Here is a 17,793-nt window from a genome sequence, read left to right on the forward strand (position 1 = left end):
AGGTTGGAATCCGATAGCCAGCTTTATTTTGGTTCCTATTTGCAATTAGGTAAAATACCCAGATTAATGATATACTAAGTCGTTTTTATTAACAAAGAGCAATGTACAAAGCATTCAAGTAGCAGGAGTCTCATTTTTATCTTTGACCAACAAAAAAAGAATTATTTGGAGGCCATTCTTGAACAAATAGCAGGGTACTTTGAGTAAAAAAACAACCTAATGCTACTTTTGATTTTTTATATATATATATATATATATAATTAAGTATAATGAACAGAATGTTAACATAACAGCATGCACAGTGGAGGAGGGATTTGGGTGAAAAAAAGAGCGAGCTCGACCATGCAGTTTCTCTACTAAACATGGCAGGTGGCCAAAAGGGAGACAGCGCAGCAGGGATATGAGTGGTTTAGCAGTCACAAAATCTCCACCATTATCCGCCTCCCCCAGGGAAGCTGTTATTTATAACTCACATATTTTTAACCTACTTTTCTCCTAAATAATAAATTAAGAAAAAAAAAAAAAAAAAGAGAATGCAGCTGCATTAAGGAGTGCGTACACAGAATTGCGGCACATTGAGCAAGAACAGCTACAGAACTTGAATGCAGCGATTACAACACTGCAAAGTCTGTTTAAGACTTTATTGCACTGATGCCAACTGGAGCCTGGCAGGGAAAGTCACATTGGAAAACCACACAAGAACATTTTGAACAAGCCAAAACACTGCCACTAAGAAAATTCAACAAGCGTGCCAGCACTGGCAAAGACTGAGACATGATCACAAGCATGATGGATACACGGTAGTGCTTTTAGGCTTTTTAGAACTGCCTGGTTAAAATATGTCCAGAATGCACATGCATGACATCACAAAGTGGCATCTACTCAACTTTCTTCACTGTTGCACATCGTCTTTTCTTATAGGTTGTGCACAAAATAACCTCATTCTTATGAAAAATAACTTTGAAGTACCTAAATCATCACTACAAATAATTCTAAAAGGGTGGGTCATATTAAACTGCATGCCAAGCAGTACTTAACCGAGCAGGAAGGTTAAAGACACTGCAAAACTCATTCTGCTGGGATTGCCACTTTCTTATCACAACGTGAATGAAAAAATTGTCACACAATCTGTGACTAGACAAATTAGGTATTTTGTAATCAAATTTGCAAAGCCTGGGCACCCAGATTGCTCAGTTGGTAGAGCGGGCGCCCATATATAGAGGTTAAGAGGTTAAAAAATAATCTTAAAAAAAAAAAGCACCTTTCTGGTGCATACCGACACATTGATCTAATGTAATAATAATCAGCAAATTAAATCTTAGGCGGGAATATAAATCAATTCCAAAGCCAGATGCATCTACAGCAGAGACAACAGAACTTCTCCACAGGGAAACCAAATCCATCTTAAAATCAGTTAGCTCAACGGGAAAACCTGAGATCGCATCAATGCGCAATCTCTAAACACAAAGCAAGCCAATATAATCCCAAAGTTATGACCAGATCCATAGGTGTGCAGACCTGTTTCTTGCGAAGCTTGCAGATCTGCTGCTCCACCATGGTGATCTCCCTGTCCACGCGGTCCATGTTCTGGATCAGCTCCTCCTTGGAGAAGCGAGCCGGCACCAGATCCAAGTCAGGGTCCATGTGGACCGGGCTCACGGGGGAGATTGGCTCCAGCTTCCCCATTCCACTTCCACGCTCCTACAGAAGCACAACAGATAGAAAAGTGGCAAGCTTAGATATAAAAGCTGGGTATATTATTTTGATCAACTTTACACTCTAGCAAAAGTCAACACACATTAAACTCATGCAAATGAAGCCTGAATGGAGTGGGAAGAATGAGGACAAAGAGGAATATATCAAAAAGGAACTTCATGTGGTAAGACAAGTCTATGTGATGTTTGGATACTACGGATTATAGACGGCAGGTCGGGTAAGGTCAAGGTATCTGACATACAACAGAGCATGAAGACCGTCTTGATATGGCTTGACCATCTCAGAAGAACATTGCCCTTCTCTCTCTCTCCTCTTGAAAACATCCCCCCGCATCCTCTGATTGCAAAGCCTGGAGGGTACTCTGTAAGAAATCATCCAAACATAGTCCGTGTATCCTCTGGGAAGGTAACACACGCCAGTAATTAAATCCTCTGGGTAATGAAAGCCAGCGTAGCGTCTCGGTGTCACTAGACCACACTAATGAATACGAGGTCACAGCCTCCCCTTGCCAGGATTATGCACAAGAGCACTGGCAGCTGGCTCGGTTTAAGACTTTGTTTGAAATGTGAATAACTCGCTTTTAAAGGACACAGGGAGGAAATCTGAATCATCAAATATAGGAGGTACTTATTAATCATGTCTTCTGGCAGACAAATGGATGGAAATGGTGTGCGTCGGTCAGTCACACAATACACAGTGTGGCTCATCAACTGAGCAGCTCTACTGATGACAGAGTAGAGAGAAGCAATCAATCAAACAACTGCTGATCTTCTAAGTCAGCGGATACATTCTGTGAGTATACAATCATAATATAATCCCCTCTACAGTACAGTGGTGGACCATCCCTGATCTAAAAGAATAGAATAATTCACACACCTTTCCAAGGTTGATGGGTAAAAACTTTTTTTTTTTTTTTTTTTTTTTTTAAATGGATACTGTGCTTTAGTTCATCTCAAAAGCTGCTCAATGGAAGAGGATTGGTACCAGGGGATTGAGATGAGGGCTGCAGTTTTTTTTTTTTTGGATTGATCTGTCAATTATTACCTTGATTAAATCAGGGGTTTAAGTGGGATTTGGCAGGTGGGGGAACCCAAGATCCACCACACCGATTTCCATTCATAGATTTAAAACTTCTAGTTCCTTTCAATAATCATCAGTTACTTCAACCACATTGTTGCATTAATTTAATCCACCACACAATCCACCACACAGCACTTAAAGAAAACTCTAGGGTTGCCACCTCTTAGTCGATTATTCAACTAATCGGTCGTTTTGGTCTTAGTCGACTAAGATTTCATTAGTCGATTAGTCATTTTTTATTCTTATTCATGCTTAATTACTAATTTCCAAGAAACTTCTGAGCACATTCATGGTAAACACAAGATTTAAAGTCGTGCTTTTGCAGGATTAATTGTGGAGAAACTCAGTTTTACAGATGGTTAATTAACTACATTTATATTGTGCTTTTCTAGTCTTAACCACCTCTCAAAGCGCACAGCTCTGTCAATTAAATCAACTAATCGATTAGTCGACAAAATCGTATAAGTGTTAGTCGACTAAGAATTTCTTTAGTCGAGGACAGCCCTAGAAAACTCGCTTTTAAAAAGGTAGTTCGCCTGTTACTCCTTTGTTAGTGTTCTATTGAAAAGTCAATAAAAACATTGTAAAAAACAAAAACAAAAAAAACAAACACCGGGGCTACATTAACTTCCAGCAAACCTTGTTGTAAACAAATATTCTCTCGTCTAGCTCAGCTAAAAACACAGAACACGTTCATTACAGAGTTTGTAACCAGTAGGCTACGAACAACGAGATCTTCTAAAGACCTATCTTTTTGATGTTGCTTTTCTTTAAATAATCTATTTTATTAACTTTAATTTCTTATACTGCACTGTAACTTTTATTCTTATACTGCACTATCAATTTTATTCTTGTCTTTTAATGTTTTTAATTTGTTTATTATTGTTTTTTAATTGTTTTCTAACTGCTCTTTAATGTTTTATGTAAAGCACTTTGAATTGCCCTGTTGCTGAAATGTGCTATATAAATAAAGCTGCCTGGCCTGCCTTGCCTTCATATCAATTTACCAGTTTAGATAATTATTATTAGGGATTATTACAGATGGCGTATCAGCACTTTACACCTCAGCCAAGTGTAAAAACTGTTTCGCGATATTTCTATTGCTTTAAATAGTAAATCATTTTTACCAATTACTTATCTGTCAATCTTATCAACTAATCGTTTAAAGCTTTAATTGAGATGACCAGGTCATTATTTTCATTTCACCTGGATGCCTCGTGATTTATCCCTGGGACCATTCTTGGGCTTCAGGAGGCATTCTCTTGTTCAAAGTAAATTTGCTTCTTCTTAGGAATAACCATGAATCTACGCTATTACAATGTTAACCTATGGGTTAAATGCTCCCAAACATTACACTGGTACAGTTGTAACAACAAATGATGCCTTTGTCATCTCATGTTGTTTAGTTCACAGTCAACCATGGAATTCATCAAACCAGACAACTTTTTTTTTCCCCAGTCATCACCAGTCCAGTTGCCTTCAGTGGTTTACCATGGACACTTTGAGTGTGCTGCCTTCGAAAAAGCCCAGCACACATAAAAATATTTTTTTCAAAATCTGGTAGATCATGCTTTAAGCAAATTCTCAGTAATCCTTTCAGTTGCAAAGCAACAGTGAAAGTGGAGCTGCTGTCACATACAGCCGTTTACGTAACAACGCGCGCAAATAGTATAGTCTGCAGGGCCTGGATCTATCTTTTCCTGATCAGTGAGTGCATGTGTTTTCCCACTTTCTGCATGTATGCGATTATCCTTGAGTTATAGCCATAACAGTCATAAATGATTGCATGTGTGATCCAGCTTGGGTTTTGTTCTGCGTTATTTTTGAACGTCTGAAATGAAGGTTATGTAAGTGAGCTAATCTGGACAAGGCAGGCTGCGTTATAACCCCACAGACTGCTGTGATTGAAAATGTCAGTGCCAGGGGATGTCGAGGGGCTGTCCTAGATCAAGAAGCCCAAGTTTGCCAAAGCTAGTTAGTCACAAAAAGTCACCATACATGAATACAAAAAAGAAAAATAGCTCCAAGGATGGCTCGACTTTGTCTAAAACAAGGTCCTTGAGTGCAACAACAGCACTACCTTCCTGACATGTGTTACAGCTCAGCATGCCAGACATTTCTCTCAGGGGACAAAAGCATGGTGATAAAAAACCATAATTGCACAACCTGTGTGCATTACAATCTCACAGATTACAAAGAAGATTCAGAACCTAATCTTAAAAAAAAGAAAAATGTCATCATTGAATGGTGTACAGTAATTTTGGGAGGGGGTGTGTTTAATAGTGCAGGATATATATATATATATATATATATAAAAACTTAAAATAATTCTTGCCTTTGTTGCTGCAGTTTTCTATTGGTAATGGCATTTGGGTTTTCTTTCTTTTTTTACTGTTGGGTTGTCCTTTGTTCTGCTGAAAACTCAAGGACAGTTAAGTGTCACAAATGTTTAGAGAGCGTGTTTAACCATGAGATGAGGGATTTGATGGTATTAAAAATCTATGAAGCCAAAAGTAGCCCATCCCCTGGTTTTGTGCCCTACACTGTCCTCTGTTCCTGTCAACAGTACAGCAGCACATCAACAGCTTCTACACCTGTGACATAAGTGTGAAAAGGTCACGGGCCAATAGCTAAGCCCCTGGCCCAGCACAGTTTACTTCTTGTATGCCCTCGACGACCCGGGTCACATTTAGAACGTTCCACTGCATGTCGTCTCGGGCTGTGCATGCATCATGTTTTTGTTAATTACCTCTGGGTCTTGTAGCGGGTCTTTGTAAATGTGTTCCGTTTAGTAAACACCGGCCTATGTGAGTTTAGTGTAGTTTTAGGAGAATACATTCATGACAACGGTCAACTAAAACCGTAGACATCCCGTTTTCATGCTACCAACCTTTGCAGACAGATGTTGCTGTTGCTTTTAGGTTTAGTTTTTTGGTTGTGAAGACATGTCAATTCTACAGTAAGTTAAGTTAATCAACGTGGATTACTGCTGCTCAATGGGTGTGGTCTTAAATGTTGGGCTGCAACTATGGATTATTTTCAGTAATCTGCAACCATTATTATGAAGATAATTGAAGTAATCTGATAGAAAGAGAAAATGAGGGACATCAAATGGGCAAACTAAGTATGTCATATTATTTTTTATACAATAGTTTATTTACATTTGCAACAAGTAAGATTAACTCCTCATCTACACGAATGTGGCTCAAGCCTTAGTAAAGTGCTGCAACACACTGTATTTGAGTGTAGTTTTGGTGGCATTGGACATATCACTGTTGTTCTATGTTGTGATCAACATAGGTAAAAAAAAAAATTAAAAATTAAAAAACTACAGAATCCTTGCTATCACTTTCTGGATGTAGACGGTCTTGTTCAATACGCCAAGAATGCACCCAAACACACCTCCCTGTAAGACCAGCACGCCCATGGGCGCACAGATGGGCGCAGGGGCATTTGCCATTTAAACAACGTGGGCGCTGGATGGGAAATGGACAACTGCGTCGGTCTTAAACTAGCAAAGACACTTGCGTCGGGCTTCGCGCTGCACCAGGTGCAAGATAGGGCCCTCATTCTGCAAGGAGCTCTAGCTACAGCAGTCGATATTTATAAAATACAAAATATAACCAATTCATTTAAGATAACAGTCACATGTAATCTGTGGTTGTCAATGTTAGCAGATACTTTAGTCTGCAGTGTTGACTAAAAATAATCACCTTCAGTATATTCATTTATGTGCTTATGGTTAATTTTTTTTTTTAAACCATAGATGTTTCCATTTGCAAAATTAAAAACAGGACATTGCTGAGGTCTTTTCTTCAATACACCTTACCTACAAATACATTTGCAATGTATTATTCACTCCCCTACCCAGTTAGGGTCAGTTCAGAGGACCTGCAGAGCAGTCGCCCATCATCAAACTCCTATATCTACCTACATCAGTATCACGAGAACCACGTTTCAGTGTCTTTGTTCATCATCTGTGATGTGATAAGATCCGATTTCCAGACAGTCAGAGAAAGTGAAAGTCATAGTTCAGTTATAAAATCCTGCAGCACAGAGCGTTCCTCCTGCCCGGCAGCTGGCAGTGCTTTCAGTCACACTGGATGGTGGTAGAGGAGGCCGTACCTGCGTCTGGTTTGGAAGTAGTTAAGCCAAATTCATTGACAGTCCCCGGCCTTGCGCTGACCTCCTTTTTCCATAACCCCTTTCCACCTCCGACACAGTAAGTTTTGTGGTTTGAGACTTGGTTTGTAAAGTTGCTTTGTGTACAACGACACAGCAAAAAAAGTCCAGCGATTCAAACAGATTTCAAGTTAACTCCGGGTCTTCGTGGCCATGACTCCATTCATCGACTTTTAGGGGGGGAAGCCCTATACACCAAAACCAATTTATCTGCGATAAGCTAATACTGGCAATGACAGCCCAGTCTATTTATCGGTCTGGCTCCAATCGCGAAGGAGGAGCAGCTAACTTACATAGATCCATTCAGATGGACCGCCGACAGAGGTTTGACCAGCATCACTGTTAAAGTCTGAATGGGGAACTTCCTCTCTTTATATCAAAGAAAAATGGGGAAAAGAGTTGAAGGAGCAAATATCTGAGGAGGAATGGTTTAATATTTGTAAAACGCAGTGCACGGCCACTAGCTCCAGGATTTGGAGAGAATTCAATTGGAAAAATATGGTCCGATTTTTTAGAACTCCAAACATTAGGAAGGAAACTGTAAGTAACCAGCAACCATGCTGGAGAATGTGTGGACACATAGATTTAGCCCATATGCATATTTTTTGGTCTTGCCAAAAGATAATAGGATATTGGGATTAAATATGGCGGGGTTTAAGAAAAATGATAGGACACGAGATACTCAAGTCTTGTAAGATACTTTATCTGGGAAATCGGACACAAGACATAATTCAAAAAGAGGATGAGTATCTTGTTAAAGTTCTGCTATAGGCAAGTAAAAAAGCGTTAACAAGGTTATGGTATAAAGCAGAACCCCCGACTGTGGAGCAATGGGTGAGCACAGTGTGGAAGAAGTATTTGTAATGGAAAAAAAATACACGTAAACTACGATTGCAAGAGACACAATTTCAGGAAAAATGGACAGATTATAGAACACAGCAAGAGGACACCACCATCACCACTGGACAAGAAGGACACGGATATGTGAAGAATTGCTTTGTGGAGTATGTAAAACCTGACACTGTAACTGTTGACAGAAAATTTCAATAAAAAATAAGTTATATAAAAAAAAAATAAAAAAAAAATAAAAAAGTCTGAATGGGGTACTAGTCAACTTTGTCACATGTGGATTTCCACAACGGTAAATTATCACAGATAGCATTGCTTACTCTTTGAGCCATATAAGTGTGACATGCATGGAAAATGTTTGAGAGCACCAGTGTAAAAAAAAAAAAGGACACTTCCAAGTCCCTCATTCAAATCTGATCCCATTTCCTTTCATAAAACCACAAAAATCAAGAAAACTGCACAATGGTGTACAGCAACAAAATGTTGCTTTTGTCCTTCTCTGATTCAGTCCATGTGAGTCATGATAGAAGCGTCAGCTTTGTCTGACACTACTGGCCTACTGCCTCTTTTCTTGTTGGTCTTTGTCTCTTACTCCTCCCTTTCCCTTTTCACCTCCATCTGTGCCTCTCTACACTTGCCCTTTGCCTTATTTTCACTTGCATCTTTCCTTCCACGCCCACTATCATTTGGTGCACTTGCTCCGTGCAGTGAATGCATCTGACGTGACTTATATAATTGGTTTACAGCCCTCTGTGCTCCGAGGGGGAATTACTGGCATTCCTGAATATTTCCCTGCTAGCTTAAAAGTCAATGTTTTTTTTTTTCCTCTACCCTCCTTTATTACCTTGGTGTATCCATTTACCATTCCACGGCTGTCTGCCTCCCCTGGCAGTTTGAAGCACTCTGTGTAATGTCAGGAACACCTCCCCATCAGCAGCTCTACACTGCAGCAAGTCCGTTTGATGTGCAGTTCACACAGTTTCATCCTCAGTCTTTTGAAATCTAGGTCAGCTCTATTATTTATTAATTGCTTTTTCACAACTCCCTTAGTCTTCCTACTGCTGCTCACAGAGCTCCAGCTACTACAATCCAGAATCTCCTTCTACTACTTCTGGTGTGGTATGTCTAATATAAACCTTGGCTCTGAAGGAGGCTGGCAGGATTAATCAAAAAAACAAAAGTAAAATTGCCGTCACCTTATATGCATTGTAGGGCTACTCCCTCTTAGTCGACTAATCGGTCGTTTTGGTCTTAGTCAACTTAGATTTCTTTAGTCGATTAGTCATGTTTTATGCTTTTTTCATGCTGAATGACTTATTTCCAAGAAACATATGAGCACATCTCTGGTAAACACAAGAATTAAAGTGGTGCTTTTGCATGACTCTTTGCGGAGAAACTCAGATTTACAGATCTGTCGATTAAATCAACTAATCGATTAGTCGGTACAATTGAGTGAGTGTTAGTCGACTAAGAATTTCTTTAATCGAGCACAGCCCTAATGCATTCTGAATCATAATTTCTCAAAATCTTCTTGTAAGTGTCCAACTTCTGAGGGCACCAACAGTGATTTCCCAAGATACTAGTATTTATTCTATATTTTGTTTACTTCAAAGCTAAACATAAAATTGCTCCGTCATGGAAATGTTAATAGACCAAGCAATCAATGTCGGGTTGATGGGTTGTTGCAATGTCTGGCCATGGAGAAACTTACATAGTGAAGGGGAAATACAACACTTTTGATAAGATTTGGAGCTCATTTATGAAATGTGTATGCATGTGAAGTGTATGTTTTTGTATGCTATGTGAAAAATACAACAAAATATTATCACCTTAAGTATATATACATTTTATACTTCATTGGCTGTCATACGTAGCCAGGTCAAGTACGGATTATTTTTCATTTGCTTGTTGACCATCTAGCTATAATCCCTCCAAGCTGTAAATATATACTGTAATTCATAGTGACGACTGACCTTTCCCATATCCTCAGACCCTCCCATAGGCAATTGTGGCCGGTGGGATGAAGGCCTCATCATAGACTCTGGTCCCATCTCTAAACGAGGCCGTTTGATCTCTGCATACTCCACCTCTGATTGGCTGCTGGCCTCTGGCAGGTACATGTGCTCATAGCGAATATGCTGCTCTTGTCCTCTGCAAAATACAAATGTAGCAGATTAGAGAAAAGTATGGAAAGCTACTTAAACACTTAGATAAAGAGTAAGCTACAGGCCACAGTTGTTGATATTAGGGCTTGAGATGAGATTTTAATGTAACGGCTAGTAAAAAAAAATCCATGAGTTATCATGTTTAGTTACATGCTAACAAGCATGTTAACGTACCAAAGTCAAGAGAGACTTACAACAAGGAAAATGTGTGAAGTTTGACTATTAGATGCTAAAACAGACCTCCATATTAGAAAATATACTTTTAAAGCATACTCAGGTAATGCTTTAATGAAATCAATGGACAAAAGAAAAAAGCAGTTAAAATATAAGTGTTATTCATCAGGTTGTGAATCATCTGCGATGTGAAGACATCAATAACATTGAGACAATATTGACTTTTTGAGCGAGAGACGAGGCATGATGCAGGTTTTAAACATGATGGCAAAATCAAATCCCATCAATACAGGCTACATGTAACCACACAAAGACACATTTGTACAAAAGCACAAGATGACCGGAGATCAGGCTAACCTAAATTAAAGTTGTGTTCAAGACACACACACACGCCAGCTGGCTTGATTTGATTCAAACAGAATCATCATAAAGTAATCACTGAAGACCATTTTCTGCAAAATGGGAACATGTAATGGGGTACTTGGTAGTGGAAAATGGAAAGAAAGGGAAGCTAGGACATTGGAAATGGTGACTCACTGTAACACTAGTATCTAATGGTTTTAAATCTAGCAGCATATGGTAGAGCGGCTCTTGTGTGAGGTTTTGCAGGCATTGCTAGGCAGTCAATGGCTACACACACAAAGCCCAAAAAGTGCTTTGTTTAGACTTGCAATAGAGCTATGGCAGTCCCTATACAGTACCCCAAAACTAGAACTGATCTGGATGGCCGGGAATGCTAACAATTACACCCGAGGAGGGGGGGTGCACCATACTGTAATGTGATCCGGTCATGATTTGCTGCATGTGTGGTGCTAGTATAAAGCACATTCTGCATGTGTTCATCATTGGTGGGGATGGATAGCAACGTGCACCAGTAAAATGGACCCTTGGTCTGTAATCAAATGATTTTTTTTCTTTTTTATTAGCCCACTTGTAAATGGCTCTCTGTTCTTTCTGAGGGAACAGTTTTCTCAAGTCTGCCCTGGGGGCAGATGCCAGAATGTCAGTGACTTTGCTGCCAGTGTCAAAATGGAAGTGGCTTCTGAAAAGAAGAGGGAAAACACAACCATAATTGCTGGTCGAGGCCCACAATGGCCTAGTGTGTGGTTACTTTATGTGCCAAAGAGCATGGAGCCGGTCTCTGCCTAGTGGGGTGCTGGTGGGTTTGTGTAACAATCGAGACCATACTCCGACTAGACCGGAGATTTATATAAAAGAGATAGGTCATGTCACTTATGTGATATGCAGGGCTAAATCTGCATGTTAAAAGATGTCGTGGAGTGCTGAGGAAGGAAATGGATAGTGGATGTTTTGAGTGATGGCCTAAATAGCACCTGGGAAAATAGGGGCCAAAATTAATACCCAGATGGCATATGACTACTCCCCCCTGAAAACATTTTTCTCACTCATTCAGTCGCACACTTCCTCATCTCCATAGAGGGTTGGCACTTACATAATCACATCATCAACCTCTAGCCCACCACCATTCTCTTCCCCTCCCTCCCCCTCTCTTTCTTTCTCCCTCTCCCTCTTGTGAGCGTGCAGAATAATCTGCTCCCTGGGGAGGATTTGTCTGGAGGATGAGATAGAGAGATGCATGTAGAGGTGGGGGTGCAGCGTGTGGGGAGGAGATGGACAGGGGTAACACAACAACACAAACCTCCATTACTTTCTTACTGGTTTGGGACCCGATTACGACAAGAACAAGAGATCATGTTTGCTGATAGCAGCCTGTTATTGGTAAAGCACTGTGGCGTTTTTGCGGGTTCCAATCTCTCGGTTGCTCCCCAGAGGAGCCGCTCCACAGCTGAGCACGGCACCGGGATGGTTAACAGAGGGGGAAGCCAGGCTAACTGCACTACAGCTGGGATGAATGAAAAGGAGTAAATGACTAAGTGGACAGAAGAGGGACAATGGGTGGAGTCCAAAAACTTTCCTCTTCATATTGCTGAACAAAAAGCACTCAATGGCCAAAGCAGTGGAGACAGGGTCATTTACAACCGCTAAATGCTGGATACTGGAATAAATCAAAGCCATTTTCTAAAAATGGGTGGGTGGGAAGCAATCGCTTCCGAGATGGATCATAATTCACTTTTGAGTAATTCAGCATTATTGCTATACGCTCCTTATCAGAATTCAAAAGGGTTTACTTTTGAAACAATGACAAATGAAAAAACATAGTTTTAAAGATTATTATAAAACAACAAAACGCATATAGCTATGTCAGTAAAGACGTAAAGGGTTACTAAAATCTCCAAACAGTCATAGCAACATGACATAATAATCAAGTACAGTGGACCATTTGTGCAAATATTTGAAAAAGACGCCGCCATAACTATGCACACAAAAGCCACTGTATACTACTTCAACACCCATTTACTACATTACTCAAAGTTCACAGATAAATGACAAGAATAATCACATTCACAGCCCATAATCAAACTCATTTTGCTTTATTGCAGCAGATTTGTTTGCACTCTACTCTCGGTTGTGGGCAGAAAAGAAACCCTGTGAAGTGGTTTCTCTGTCTTGTTATGCTTGCTATAAAATGTATTCACTCCCTTTCTCAAGTAGCCTGGGTGATCTCAGACAGATGGCAAGAGGCGGAGTGACTGAGATATTGCCTGGAGTAAACAGGAGGATGAAACAAACAACTAGCGCAGTGGCTCGCCAATGATTATACTGTTGTGGTTTTCTGACCTGTTATTAGGGTACATTTGGAGCATTAACTAAATAGTACATTTTCACTTTGTCTTCACTCCAAGACAATTTTAAGAGGAGATGATGGATACATAGATCTATCATACTGAGAAGGAGATGAAGCCATTCTTAAAGAAAATGATAGCTTCTAAGGCCATGTTAGTGCTTACATTCTCTGTCAAGGGTCCGAAAAATCTTCAGCTTGCTACTAATGAAGACATGGTGTGAACAATTACTGGGACTTATTAAAAAAACGAACACACATCTGAGAAGAGAATAGACTGAAGGATTGCCAAGGCCAGAATTACACTATTCAGACTCTGAATGAAAACATAGAACGGGGGCTTCAGAATGGATTCTAAGACCTTTAAAGGAATGCTGAAGGCTTGATATAGTCAACTGAAATACTCGCCACCCACAGACGCCTGCCATCAAGACCAGCAGTTTATTTCAAAGGCTTCACAAAAAAAACAAGGTCTAACTGTGAGTCTTTTGATATTTTTTTATCTACTGAAAAACAACCACACTACTCCACTGAAGAAGTCGCACATGGCAACTGTCTTGCAGAAACTGGCATCACGTACACTGAGAGTGACTGCCAAAGCACCAGTGATTGAATGAAGGGTGTCTGCAAATCAGGAGCTGGTGGGTAGCAGTTGAACAGTATGGTGTTTATTTCTGTATCAACCCAAGACCCATTGTTCCCACATTGTGGGCTAGGCTATGCTAACTGTTAAACAGGACCAACACACAGCTCTGGCCTTTACATCGAAGACTATAATCCCATCTGATTGATACTTAAAGGCGCCGTCACAACATGCAACGGCCACACACTGTGACAGAGTCATTCTACCATCTGTTGTCTGCTGCCAAAACTCCGTTTTGTTCCAGGGGCTCGGGGGTACCCAAATTATTTGACATATTTATAAAGACAGCCTCCATTCCACAACAGACATTTTGTACATGTAACAAATATCTGCCAGCTGATTTCTAGGAAAATCAACACCTTAAAAATGAAATGTTTTTCTCTTGCACGTTTTAACATATGCAGGAAAATCTGCCATGGCAATCAACTGAGGAGAAAAAAAAAAAATCTTGTGACTTATCCTCTGTGCGTCATGCAAAATTCATGGCACGCACATAAATTATTCACAAGTACTCATCAAGGCTCATCCTCAAAAAAGCATGGCTATATAAATAATAAACAACTTTGGTAGGTACAAGACCTGAGTCTCCCGAGGGAAAGTACTATACATACAATGCTTTGCCTGACTTACTGCTCCATTGCTCCGCAGAGCTGTTTAACACAACATAAGAGAGGAACGGCTTGCGGATGCCAGTTATATGAGGATTACACTTGGGGATGGTTAACAGAGGCAGCGGCTTTAGTAGAATAATACCGCATAAAAATGCAGCCTGCATGACGCTTCCACTGAGCATGCTTTGTCCCAAGACTTAAAAAGGACAAATACATTAAAAGGAGCAGCACTACCACTTCTATGTGAAGGGTATATGGTTCTTACATTGACTGACTGAAAAGCTATGAAACAAAAAATGTCACGTCATCTATAATCCCCATCAGAGGAGGATGTTAAATAAGATTAATAATGAAATTGTGGTGCAATTTTTCACATACATATTTCCATGTAGTTACTTTTGTGCAACTTTAAATTTTTCTTTGAAGATGCTCTGAGGCTTTATTTGTACTGTAAATAATACTGCACAAATTAACGATACAGTATAACAATCAGCACCCAGTACAGTAGGCAGGGTTTTTCCTACCATTATAGGGCTTAGGCGCATCACCAAAAGGCGTTTTGGGTAGCACCTAAGCCGAAGGAATGCATAATCAGTGCGAGCATCAAATCTAACTAAATGACATGATTAAGTGACTCAGATCAAATGAGTGTAGTTGGTCCCCAGTGGTCTTATTAAGCAAGTTTTGTCTTTAAGGTTTTTAAGTGTTATTTATTAATGATCTAGCTTTTCCAATGTTTTAGACACATATATGGTAATAATAATGGTCCAAATTTTTTTTATTTAAAAACAAAGATTTCTTGAGGGAGGACCCCTAAACCCCGCACCAAATACGTGGACTTATGTCTTCCACAAACCTAGGGAAACACTGGTAGGTAATGTAAAAAACACCAATGTAATTAAAAGCATTAGCAATCTAAACACCCTACCAACCAAAACAATGGCAATATGTTGCATGTGAGGGAATATACCTTAAATATGAGCATGGTGCACCTACCTCTCATTCCCAGGCTGAAACTCCGAAAGTAAGGAGGGCCGGCGGCGATGGGGCTGGTTCAGGTGGGAGCTGTAGTCCCTGGCATGATGAGAGTGGTAGTCAACCAGTCCCACTTCCTGGAAAATAAACAACAACAAGTTGACAGTGTGGAACAATTTCTCCCTTCTCCACGAGAATGATGCAAAGACCCTAAGTCAATAAAACATTTTAACATTTCTTTCCATCCCCTGCCTTGTTTCTTCTGTAGTTGCCAGTCCTTTTCTCTCCAGCTCTCATTTCTCCCTCTCCTTCCACTTGTTTCTTACACATATGCAGCTACTGTAAACTTGCCCCTCCACCAGTCAGGGATTGTGGGACACACCCTGTCAACCCTCATCTCATCCTGAATGTGATGAGAAGAGGGAGTGGTGGGATTAACTACAGGTGCCTTGCAGACACTGGAGGTCACTGAATGAACTTCTACATCAGCTAGAGGCCTCTTCTTTGAAGCAAAGACAGCTCTGTCCCGGATACGTAGGAGAACAATCTTGATAATTGGGAGATTTCGGTGGAAATAATGGGGAAAGCCTTAATGTGATTCCATTATGACAACATGAACTGTCAACTCAAACATCTAATGAGGGAACAGCTCTGTGTGCACAACACTGCAATTTGGGCATAGGTCCTTTGGAAAAAACACCAGTGGGGGCCCCTGGGGTCAGGCCCTTTGCAGTGGTTCAGAGTAATGCCCCGTTTACTAAATACTCAAGCAGGGAGAGTCGGAGCTACATCTCCAGTAAAATCTCTCAAAAGAGTTTTACCTAAAAAAAAGAAGTTGAGGGACTACAGGTGGTGCCGTTAAACGCATTGTGTGCCAGGCCCCTTACCGTGTGTGCCCGTTGCAGCTGCAGGGGTAGACTGGCAGGGTTTGGCAGGTGCCGTGTGTCCACAGTCCTCCGGCCCGGCGGCACAGACTGGGGATGAGAGGACATGCTGGCACAGCCGCTTCCTCTACAGGCAGGAAATGGGTGTGGCTGCAGAGCAGATGCTGTGCATTATTGGCCGTTTCTGTTAGCCAGCAACCTGCAGAGAAAAGAAGAAAAAAAAAGGGGGTCATAAAACATGTTTTGTAGTTAAGCAACCCCAGTGGAATTGCCATGGATACTTTAATACCTGCAAAGAACAATGCATAAAACATTATGCAACGTGCGTGACTGTTGCTCGGAAACAATTTGATGTACGGCTAGCACCTCCAGAGTAGCTACAGATGAAAGTGTCTCTCTGTCTGCTCCGGATATCAGAATGTCATCACCTCCCTACCACAGCTGCTCCCCCCCTCCATTGCTCCTAGTAAAGGAGTGAGAGTCTGTGCACCTGCTAGACTGAAGCCCTCCTTCACTGCTTACTGAATGGCCCACTGTCCTCACACTGAGGACTCACAGACAGAGACCAGCCAAGTCAAGCAGCTAGCCCGTAAACCAAAACTATTCTTTAAAGTTTAATGGGGCTTTACAGTCAACATAAGTAACTCAACGACATATGGAGATAGAGTCAGGCACTAGATTTTGACTCGGGATGACGTTGTGCAAACTAGATCGTAGATGATGGCATATACAAGAAGGGTGTCATCTTTGACCAAGCAGTGTTTCCCACAGGTTCGAGAATTAACTTGTGGTGGTGGGTGGCGCGGGATGTCACGGCATCAGGCATCATGTAATGGCTGGGCTCAGTAATAAACTAGACAAACAAAGCTTTATGAACTATTTATTGAACTAAATGACTACACATCAAGATCATTTAGAAAGAAATAACTACATATTAAACAAACCAGACTAGAATACGATACAGATGAACAGAATGTTAACTTGAAGGCTCGGTTATCAACGATTAGCTCCGGTTAGCTCCAGTTAACTCCAAATACAGCTTAACACTGCTGCAGAGAGGGTGAACAACCAGACTGTGTAAATGAGGTGTGGGGAGCTTTCACAGCAGTGTGGCCGCTGCGTTTTTTTACAGTTTATCAGTACAGTTAATACCAAGGGAAGCAACAACATCACAAGCAGCGTTCTACTATAGAGGATATTTGCTACTACTAACGTAATACTAACGTAAGGCTGTCCACACTCTGGCTGCGTGGCGTGAGCGTGGCGTTTCTGTTGCGTGGCAGCTGCGTGGATTTTTCTGTCTTTGCACACCAGAACACAAGTGTTACAATTGGAGACAATGCTAAGGAGGAACAAGGTGGACCTATGAAAATAGTTTTAAACTATCAATGGAAATGAATTTGGAGAACTGTAACAAACATTCAATTTTGAGACAACGTTCAGCTCTGGTCAGCTTGTTACTGCACCATTCCCAGACACTCCTGTGATTGTGATTGTGATAGTAGTAGTAGTAGTAGTAGTAGTAGTAGTAGGTGGACTAGTGCTCGTGACATGAATCCCTGTGACTCCTGCCAACAAAGAAATTAGGACTCCAGCCATTTCTATAACCTGACTAATGATGCCTCTCTCTCTCATAGCTCATGTTTCAGTGCTGTGCAAGCCACACAACAGGCAGAGTGGCAGAAATATGGGCTCTAAACATTTTATTTTTGTAGCTGACAATAAATGAGATTTGACACTAAACGTAATTGTTCACTTTAATTTGTTAGTTTTTTTTTAAATAAAGAATATAAAGACGAAAGTAATAACC

General features: G+C 40.7%; 1 protein-coding gene across 4 annotated transcripts in view; it reads right to left on the reverse strand.

Annotated features, from left to right (window-relative positions):
• ncor2 (nuclear receptor corepressor 2) overlaps positions 1 to 17,793 on the reverse strand; it is a 103,869-nt gene that overhangs the window by 62,205 nt on the left and 23,871 nt on the right. For all 4 annotated transcript variants that reach the window (XM_028577582.1, XM_028577583.1, XM_028577581.1 and 1 more), the window contains exons 2-5: positions 15,987 to 16,182; positions 15,121 to 15,236; positions 9,801 to 9,978; positions 1,519 to 1,701 (exon numbers count right to left, since the gene is read on the reverse strand). In XM_028577582.1, coding sequence (XP_028433383.1) covers positions 1,519 to 1,701; positions 9,801 to 9,978; positions 15,121 to 15,236; positions 15,987 to 16,091 — 582 coding nt within the window. In that variant the 5' untranslated portion in view covers positions 16,092 to 16,182. The remainder of the gene's footprint in view (positions 1 to 1,518; positions 1,702 to 9,800; positions 9,979 to 15,120; positions 15,237 to 15,986; positions 16,183 to 17,793) is intronic.

Source organism: Perca flavescens, chromosome 5 (assembly GCF_004354835.1).
Source record: "Perca flavescens isolate YP-PL-M2 chromosome 5, PFLA_1.0, whole genome shotgun sequence".
Taxonomy (NCBI): Eukaryota; Metazoa; Chordata; class Actinopteri; order Perciformes; family Percidae; genus Perca; species Perca flavescens.